The sequence below is a fragment of the Nicotiana tabacum genome, chromosome 7, assembly GCF_000715075.1.
Source record: "Nicotiana tabacum cultivar K326 chromosome 7, ASM71507v2, whole genome shotgun sequence".
NCBI classification, from domain to species: domain Eukaryota; kingdom Viridiplantae; phylum Streptophyta; class Magnoliopsida; order Solanales; family Solanaceae; genus Nicotiana; species Nicotiana tabacum.
This window is the reverse complement of record NC_134086.1, coordinates 175815223-175824723: the sequence shown is the minus strand read 5'-3', so window position 1 is coordinate 175824723 and position 9501 is coordinate 175815223. Positions and strand designations below refer to the sequence as shown.

Genomic DNA, 9501 nt, shown 5'->3' with positions numbered 1-9501 from the left:
TTGTACTAGAAAATTTATTAAATATATATAAATTTTAAATTGCGAACCCAATAACTAAGATGAGTTATAGGTCCTTGTGGCAAATTCAGAACCCGTAAAATTCAAATTCTGGCTCGCACTTTGACTGTACCCTAAGAGGTATAATGTAGACAGTCAACCTTGACGCAAATATCAATGACTGATTCCATCGCTTAAATTCGTAACATATAGATCACACGGAATGACTAAAGCAATAAAGAAAAAGAAATTGGAGCAATTTGGTTAGGGAAAAAAAAATGCAAAATTGTACTATTTTGCATTTCTAATAAAATACTATAAAGTATTTTATTTCTAATAAAATACTATAAAGTACTTAACAAAAAGCCAAGAAATTACTCAATGTCCATTTGGCCACCAAGTCATTGTAGTATTTTTCGCGGGCTATTATCAAATAGTACAAAATGAAATTACAAAAGCTCCCGCCAATTTTGAATTGCTCTTTATTTATACAACTTTCTAATAAAATTTTCGCGAGCTCGTATTTTCATTTGCAGCAGCGATTAGGGTTTCGTTCGAAGCATTGAGTAAAGCATTTTCAGCAATCTAGGGTTTCGGATTTGGGGAATTTTCTAGAAGAATGAGCGCTGTCAACATTACAAACGTTGCTGTATTGGATAATCCGGCACCGTTTCTCAGTCCTTTCCAGTTCGAGATCTCTTATGAGTGCCTCGATGCCCTTAAAGATGGTAAAATTATTCATTTTCATTGCTTAAATTTCCATTCTGATGTCAAAATTGTTGTGTTTTCGGGTAAATTTAAGCAAAAGTTTATGCATGTAGTGTAACAATGGTAATATAGTCAATATTTGCCTCTATATGTTTATATTATGTTGTTTTTTATTTAATTTAACAAGGGTGATTTAGACACACACACACATACATATATAGCTTGAAGAATTAAAATTCGAAATAATTGCTGGGTGAGCTATTGAAATTAGAGCCTATGTGCCATAGGTAGTGGTAGAGCTAGGAATTTATACCAGAGATTAAAAAATTTGAGCCTCTGACCTATAGTACCATTTGAGTTATTCATTTGGGTGCATCTCTTTCTCATCAGAGAAACTTAGAGTGAGAAAAGACCAAATGTGACATATGCCGTGGAACGTGGTTCCTGGGACACAACTGCAGTTGATGCAATATCCATTTTAAGAGTTCTTTAAAATAGTGAACCGAACAGTGGAATCACATGAGTTCCATTTTTTTGCCTTGCTAGTTGTAGATTGTACTCTGAAACCTTTGAATTTGGTCTTTCAGAGAGTAAAGATTTCCCCCTGATTACTAGCTAAGTTAGTTTTCTATACGAATATTTGGTGCCTTCTGCATGTATAAGCACTAAAGGCAAAGGAATGTACTGAAAAATGAGACTGCTTGCCTGAGAACAGTAAATATGGGGTAAAGCATTTTGACTAAGCATGACATACAAGCAGGGATTCGTTTTTCTTTTATACTATAAGCAGGGATACTATAAGAAGACAATTTCAGATCATGAATCAGATAATGATCTAAGAAATGCTTGTGGTGATTGATGAAACTCTAAAAGTTGTGACCTTGGGACTTTAAATAGTTTAACTAAGGTACTACTGTCTTCATCCTGTGAAATTCATTTTGTTGTTGAACTTTGTTCATTAGTATGTCGGGGAAGGAAAATGGATATTACTTGTTTGCAGCTGGAGATTTCAGTTTAACTTTAATGATTTTCTCTTTCTGGATCTTCAGATTACAATGTTGTTCGTTGCTGACAGGTTTCGCTAGTCTTCTAATTGTTATAAGTAGGGATCACCTTATTTCACCAATGTTGACCATTTCAATTTCTTTTAGATTTAGAATGGAAGATAACTTATGTGGGATCTGCTGAGGATGAGACTTATGACCAACTCCTAGAAAGTGTATTTGTTGGACCTGTAAATGTTGGGAAATATCGTTTTGTGCTTCAGGTAACTATTACTCGCTTTAACCTTGCAATCTCACGTGACTGTTATGCTGGAGGAATTGAGGCTGAAACCACTTTGCAGGCTGATCCTCCTGAACCATCCAAAATTCGTGAAGAAGATATTATTGGTGTCACAGTATTGCTATTAACATGCTCTTATGCGGGGCAAGAATTTATTCGAGTAGGATATTATGTGAACAATGATTACGATGATGAACAATTAAAAGAGGAACCACCTCAGAAAGTTTTGCTTGATAGGGTCCAGAGGAATATTTTGGCTGATAAACCCCGAGTCACGAAATTCCCCATTAATTTCCATCCAGAAAACAATGACAATGGACAACCTACCTCTCCTGACCATGACAATGGAGAACAGGCTCCTGCCTCTCCTGACCACGCCGCAGAAGTCAATTTGCAAGGAGAAGAACCAAATGCTTCACCCAATAAATGTAATGTGCAGTGTCCTCAAGCCTGAGAAACAAGAAGCAAGACCGTTGCTTTGGTGTCAAAAGTTTTCCTTCAGAGTTTGATATTTTAATGATGTCTTGTACCAATTTGTTATGGTCTCAAATCCACACTGCCTGAATGGTATTTTTTAACTTATGCCTTGAAATGTACACATGAAATGTTGTATCTGCTGGAGTTGTAGCTGAGACAAATCATTCTTAAATTAAATGCTTGGTTACAGTCCAGAATTGAATTACATATGGTATTTGCACATATTTTTATCTCTGATTATTATACCAGCCACTTTTTCAGTCTCTTATCTAGTTCTCGAATTCCAGTGTTGTGCTTTTTGCCTTGCCTTAGTGGTGAGATTTGGCTGTAAATTGGCAAATATGAATATATCCATGGTTCAACTTATAATATTTTGTCAGCATTTTGCTGAGAAAATGTATGCTTTGGAGGGGTGAAACAAGGGTCATCAATTTTGACCCATAATTATTCTGTTCAACTCGTCCAAATTTAAATAGGTTGAATGAGTTTTGTAATCATTTACATTTTACAAGGTGTAATCCAAAATGACCTATCCAAAAGGCTAGGTATATGAAAGAGAAAGAAGACAAACTGAAGAAAGACAAGGAAAAGAAAGAAAAAAGGAGACTGTATTTCTGGTAGCTAAAACGTTTGTCTGAAGATTTCTTCCAAAATAGGAACTTCAACGCCTTAAATTTCTCACACAAAGAAAGCAATGAAGGAAAGAAATTTTGTGTAGAATACGATTTAACCATGACAATGGCAACAAAGCAGAAGAAACTTTTAGTTTATATCTATACATCCTCAATTACTCCATTTCTCATCTTGTGTTATTTTCCAGAACACATGATTGATAAGATTCAGACACAAAACACAATCAAAACTCACCTTCTACAAACATCAGACAAAGAAGTTGCTTAAAGTCACGACGAAACTCAAGTCGTTTAGGTTCCATGACCACACCTCCAATGCATAAACATCTCAGAATTATAAATGTCAATTGTAAGGGAAACAAAAGCTTCCAACCTTCAAATGCCAAGGAAATTATTACTTTACTCCTGGATCTAGAGAGATAGTGATAAGTAGGAAAGAGAGGTTTCGGTAGAACTAAAACACCAAAAGAACTAATTAGGGAGGTGGATGGTTTAATTATTTATAAAGCGTTAAAAAATATAAAAGCTGTGCAGAAACAAAGATAGGTACCAAAGTGGAAAGGCTTTAGAAAGTTATTTAGATTTTAAAGAATACAATGTTGAAACCATCCTTAATCTTTACAATATAACACTTCTAAACCGCACCCCCCCTCCCCCCCCCCCCAAATACAACATAAATGGTGATATTTGTTTTCGGGAGTTTAAATCTCCATCATCTCCTGTTGTGTTGTCAAGAACTTGTGTTCTTATTCACAAGTAATATCACCAGAGTGCAATTTCAGGTGCCTCATTTCATCTTGGAAAAAGCTTTTAAATGCCCTTTCTTATTGCCAGCTCCTAGCATTGCAGGTGATTTATTCATACCTCTGTGATGCCGTAGTAGTTGCCACCAATGGAATTTGTTATTCACCTTCGTATCGGTATGTTGTCCTTTATCTACTTGTCTACTGCTGTTGTGCTTTGTCTTCTTTGAATGCTGGATATGTCGCATCAGTCCCTGAGCAAGGGTCTGAAACTGTCCTCCCTGCTGCTTTTTACCAGCTTGTTTAGCGATTGCTGACATCCCAAACTTTTCCAAAGCCTTTTCTCCAAATGTTTCATCCTTGCTTGTAGAATAGTGGCTATTGAACCTTTTTCCTCTCTGCCTCAACAAAGATGTTTCTCTCCTCCCCTTTACTATCCTTACCGTGATGGTGATGGTGGTGGTGATGATGATGGTGAAAAACTATCGCTAACTTGTCTTTCAACTTCTTCCACCTTCCACTAGTCTTCATTGATTTTCTTGAGTTAGTAGACTTGTAGACGCGCACAGGACTTGACTTCCTTGACGAAGAATCCGCTGAGTAGTAAGAGGGTTCTTTGAGATGGTCAGACCCTGAACCATCAAGTGATGATGAGGATATCTCTCTCTCACTTTTACTTGCAGAAATCATTTCACGAGCCGTTTCACTACCAATTGGAGACGAGTAACCCTCGGTCGAACTGCAGCTTGAGCTGACCGTGTACTCAGTTTGACTACTGTCTCTCCGACTATATAATTCATTTCCTCCATAGCTACTTGTTTCGTCTGAATAATGCATCTTGGTTCGAATCTGCCTTGGCAAGGGATGATCTCTCTCGCTACTGTAAGTGCTTGTCTGCTGCAAATCTGTCCCGCTGGAAGAATATGGCGAGCTTGAGCGTGAAACCTCTGATTCATGTCCATGTAAATGCCTCCTCCTCAGTCGTTTCATGTGATTATTATTTTTCAGATGTTTACTAGGATTTTTGTCCAAGTCTACATAAGAGCTTTGGGATGGTGCGAATTGACCTTGCTTGTGATTCAATACTGATCGCCTCATTATTGCCTGCTGTAAATAAGGTGAATCCATTCTGCTCTCATATGTCCCCGGCCAAGTTAACTTGCTCCCGTAATCAATCAATCCTGGAGTATCTATGTTGTTTCTGAAAATATCTGCTGCATTTGATTTTCCTAGCCGACCTGTTTTCTCATTTGAAGGCATTTGTTTCTGGCTCGGGATGACCAACATTGCCGGCAAAGCAGTGACCCAATTTCCATATTCTGTTGGCCTTGTTGGGAACGATAATGGTCAGCATAAGGATACTGTACTGAAGTACCATTTTGATTCTTTGACTGAACATTAATTGAGTGTTCTTTCTGTATCTGCCACTGATTCTCTTCAACTAAGTCTAGCATTTTAGAAGTATCATGTTCCTCAGAAGGGAAGGTGTTTGCTACTTTCTTGTGTTGTCTCAACTGATTTGGTTGGTAACTACTTGACTCGAGAAGCTTGGGCAATTGATCTGCTGGAAATTTTGACATTCTGGTAGGCGGAACAACATACCCTGAACACAATGAACTAGTGTCTCCTTCTATCTTCTTGATAGGAGTAGCTAACTCTGCTTGTGGCATGAAAACAGTTATCGGTTTGAATTTATGTTCAGTTGCATGTTTATCAGATAAGACCAGGTTCTCGTCATCCATTTGCAAAGCTGAAATGTGCGATTCGAGTTGTTTGATGACATCATTAGTTTCAGTCGAGAAGAGATCATGGTCCCCATCGGGTACACTTCTTACCACACCAGGTAACTCATGCATGGATTGTGAAAGATCCACTGTTTCTACACCATTTGAGATGCGATGGGGATCGAGAACTTCTTTCACCTTCGCACTTTCAGCGTTTCCTGATTGCAATGCTTCTTGTTGAGTATCCCAAGAAAAATTAGCGAAAAGACTATTCTGCTGTTCTTGCAACGCCACAACCTTTGTAGAATGTGGAGCTTCTTTTTCAGAAGATTCGATCTTTATACAAGGAATAAACGGCTTTTCAAATTTGGGGCGCTTGCAAATTCTGCAAAATTTCCTTTTATTTCCAGATTCACTTGCACTGAAGCTAAATTGTGGAGGCTGTGCGTAAGCTGTCTGAGTAATCGGCATGATACATTCCTGCTTCTCTTTTGGAAAAGTAGAATCCATGACAACCGGCTCTTCTCCACGACTTTGAATAACAGCTGAAGTTTTTGATAGGTCTGATAAAGCAAGGGACCGTTGCTTCGCTGTGTCAACCAAGTGCAGAGGCTGAGGTAAGCTGTGCACACGCGCCTGACGTGCTATGATCTGTACGCAGAGAAATTTTCCACCACTGATATTACTCAAAAAGGCCAATTCTTTTGCACAAAAAGATGAATGGATATTGTAAGTGTAAGGAGAACAAGTCAGGTACCTCGGAATGAGCCTTAAGAACATCATTGGTTGTAGTATCGAGTAAATTCTTTAACATGACTCGTGCTTCATAATCCAACTGTTTGATGAAAGAAAAATAAATACTGTCAGAAATAGGCCTTAAGAGTCTAGACTGTCATATATAAGATGAAAAATCTATTAATATGAGAAGCAATAGGGGACTAAAGGTATGCAGCAGACTTCAACTTATAAGTTTTCCTTAGTAATCAAAATGCTTATAGCTTTTAAGCTATCAGTTGAACAAACGATATTAATCAATGTCTTTTTTACGGACATAGGCATGCCATGACCGACCTCGTGCCATTGACATAGTCATGCAGCGGCCGACCTCGTGCCATTGACATAGGCATGCCGCGGCCAACCTCGTGCCATAGTGGCCTGCCACGGCCGACCTTGTGCCATTGACATAGGCATGCCCCAGCCGACCTCGTGCCATTGACATAGGCATGCCACGGCCGACCTCGGGCAATAGTGGCAATTCCATGAAGATAATTTTGCAGACAATTACCATCATGCTGTGTGAAAGTCACTTTCATGTGCAACTTATAATATTTAAAAACTAATAACAAATAATTAAATCCAAATCCAGATCTTACAAATTAGGATCTCAAAGTTCTTTGATCAACTCAAAATGGGGCTGAGTTCCACCACATTTGAACCTTTCAACTACTCAACTTAGCAGAGTTCAAAGATGCATAACATTATAAGCCATTTTTCCTTTACATGCAATACAATATGTCCACTAAACAACAACTACTACGCCTCAGTCCCAAACAAAGTTGGGTTCGACAATATGAATCCTCACCATAAAACTCAACAAAGAGGAACTTACACCATCAGAGGTCAACTTTGAAAGACCATCTCTGTCATTTCTCAAAAGACCATACAATTGCCTCAAAGCAAGGAGGTTCGATTTTATATTATCGAGGTCCATCTCCTAGTTGACAAACAAGAAAAGTCAGTAGAAATCAGGCTGAGGGAACAAAAAACTACGCATGTATATTGTAAGGGCGGCCCGGTGCACTAAGCTCTCGCTAAGCGCGGGGTCCGGGGAAGGGTCGGACAACAAGGGTCTATTGTTCGCAGCCTTACTTGCATTTTTGCAAGAGGCTGTTTTCACGGCTTGACCTCCTGATCACATGGCATTAACTTTACCAGTATCAGTTCATTTTAACATGTTAATCTCACTTTTTTATCGATGCTTATGAGTACATTAAGGCACACATAACTTTGTGACATTCGTGGTTAAACACATTGTTAGAGATCCAAAACAACCTTGTGTTCATCTTTTTAAGTGCCTAATTACAAAATTCTTCACAACTATACTGAATTCCTATCCCACTAATTATCTTTTACCCATCGAACCCTTTCTTTAAACCGTCAACAACATCTCAGGCCAACAGTATACAACATAAAAATAGACAATTAAAAGGAATTATTGGGAAAAAAACAGGAACAAGAGAAACAAAAATACAAGAGACTTTTTGAAAAGAATACCTATACGTCTGCTTATTTCCCTCTTCTGTTAAAGAATCTATGCTTTCACCGTAATATGAAATAGGCAGGAGATTTTTAGAAGAATGAAGCTTCACCCTCCGCTACTTCTCCGGGAAAAGACGCAAATAACAAAGAATTTTTCTCCGGGAAAAGACGCAAAGAACAAAGAATTTTGGGCTTTCTGAAGTTTCGAATTAAGGGATTGAGCGTATTCTGGTGTGACAATCAAAATTTAAAAAAAAATGGGAAAGAACGTTTAAAAAAGATTTAATTCCGTTGCCGGGACTTGAACCCGGGTCTCTCGGGTGAGAGCCGAGTATCCTAACCACCTAGACTACAACGGATCTGTTGCTAGCAGGATGCAAAATAATATTTCATTATGTACTTTTGTACCCTTTAAATAGGCTATCCATACATTTTATATCCTTGTATAACTAAACATAAAATTTAAGAAAGAAAATTAATATTATTGCTACTTATCAAAAGTAACTTAAATTTTGTGATCTTCATTAATGGTAAAAATAAAAAGATCAATGGCAAATAACTTCAAATATATAAATGTATCATTTTTTTTTTTGGAATAGACTAAAACGACAAAAATATCATATAGAATAAAATGAATGAGGTATATATATTACCTCAATTTGTCACTTCTAAAGAATAGTAGTTAATGTGATTTATAAAGATAAAATGTGGATAATTTTTCTATACCACAGATATAAGGAATTTTTACACAAATAGTCGGCCATCATTGTTACTTTTTCTAGCCATACATATAAATTGTATGTTGATTATATATAATTATACACACATAATACATAAATTCTGCCAAAATTATATATCCACCGATATTTTTTAGTTTAATGGTTGGATGAGCAACTATTTGGATTCATTCTTCGAGATAATAAATGGATGCACACCTGCTCCGCGTCTCTACCAGCCCATTCCCTACCGTTTAATATATTATGTGATTCCTCTGCCTTGTTTGTTTTATCTCTTCAATTTCCTTTTACCAAATTCAAAACGAAATTACAAATTGACACAAAATAGTTGTGTTTCTTCTTCTTCTTCCGAAGTGAATTTGAATGTACCAGTTTAAAAGATTTCAATGGTGTATGGACTAGAAAACAATTTTTTTTTTACGAGTGTTGGAATAGAACTTCAGGAGAATTGTTTTCAAAAAACACTCTTTTTGTGTTATAATTGTATTAATGCGACAAAATATATATTCTCAAGTGGCACAAAAACCATTAATTAAAAATAGGGGTGACAAACGGGTCGGATCGGATATGGGACGGGTCGAAAACATGTAATGAAAAAATGGATAAATTATCCGATCCGATCCATATTTAATACGGATAAAAAACGAGTTAACCGGCGAATAATATGGGTAACCATATTAGCCATGGCTTCATGAATATGATCACTTTTGGGAGAATTCCTAGTCTCCCAAATTTGAGGAACCTAAATGGATAATATAGTTCTTTTCCATATTTGACCTATTTTTAAAAAGTTTATTATCCAACCCATTTTTTAGTGGATAATATAGGTGGTTAACTGTTTTCTTTTAACCATTATGCCACCTTTAATTTAAAAACAAGAATGGTTAAGCGGTTAACTAGTGTTTTACATATGGAAAAATAGAAAGAAAATTTCATGTTG

The 9501-nt window shown here is 37.0% G+C and overlaps 2 protein-coding genes and 1 non-coding gene across 4 annotated transcripts; 1 reads left to right on the top strand and 2 right to left on the bottom strand.

Moving 5' to 3' along the window:
* The first annotated feature begins 484 nt into the window (after positions 1 to 484).
* LOC107828710 (putative histone chaperone ASF1A) lies at positions 485 to 2671 on the top strand. The gene is made up of 3 exons (XM_075218179.1): positions 485 to 725; positions 1857 to 1972; positions 2051 to 2671. The coding sequence occupies exons 1-3, from the start codon at positions 617 to 619 to the stop codon at positions 2441 to 2443; spliced, it is 618 nt and encodes a 205-aa protein (XP_075074280.1). The 5' UTR covers positions 485 to 616; the 3' UTR covers positions 2444 to 2671.
* Positions 2672 to 3765: 1094 nt separating this feature from the next.
* On the bottom strand, positions 3766 to 8050 carry LOC142162464 (uncharacterized). Of its 2 annotated transcripts, XM_075218829.1 has the most exons (4): positions 7840 to 8050; positions 7175 to 7279; positions 6323 to 6400; positions 3766 to 6216 (listed from the first exon to the last, which is right to left on the bottom strand). In XM_075218829.1, exons 2-4 carry the CDS (start codon positions 7274 to 7276, stop codon positions 5071 to 5073), a joined length of 1326 nt encoding a protein of 441 aa, XP_075074930.1. In that variant the 5' UTR covers positions 7277 to 7279; positions 7840 to 8050; the 3' UTR covers positions 3766 to 5070. The 2 variants fall into 2 exon arrangements, with proteins under 2 accessions (XP_075074930.1, XP_075074931.1); XM_075218830.1 differs by lacking the exon at positions 7175 to 7279.
* A 60-nt stretch (positions 8051 to 8110) lies between these two features.
* TRNAE-CUC (transfer RNA glutamic acid (anticodon CUC)) lies at positions 8111 to 8183 on the bottom strand. The gene has a single exon. It is a non-coding gene; the product is annotated as a tRNA-Glu (tRNA).
* Between the last annotated feature and the right edge of the window lie 1318 nt (positions 8184 to 9501).

Coding starts and splice junctions, on each gene's coding strand:
- LOC107828710 (XM_075218179.1), top strand. CDS start 617: ATGAGCGCTGTCAACATTACAAACGTTGCTGTATTGGATAATCCGGCA. Junction 726..1,856: donor CCTCGATGCCCTTAAAGATG/GTAAAATTATTC, acceptor AATTTCTTTTAG/ATTTAGAATGGAAGATAACT. Junction 1,973..2,050: donor AATATCGTTTTGTGCTTCAG/GTAACTATTACT, acceptor ACCACTTTGCAG/GCTGATCCTCCTGAACCATC.
- LOC142162464 (XM_075218829.1), bottom strand. CDS start 7,276: ATGGACCTCGATAATATAAAATCGAACCTCCTTGCTTTGAGGCAATTG. Junction 6,401..7,174: donor CAAAGTTGACCTCTGATGGT/GTAAGTTCCTCT, acceptor TTCATCAAACAG/TTGGATTATGAAGCACGAGT. Junction 6,217..6,322: donor TTCTTAAGGCTCATTCCGAG/GTACCTGACTTG, acceptor CTCTGCGTACAG/ATCATAGCACGTCAGGCGCG.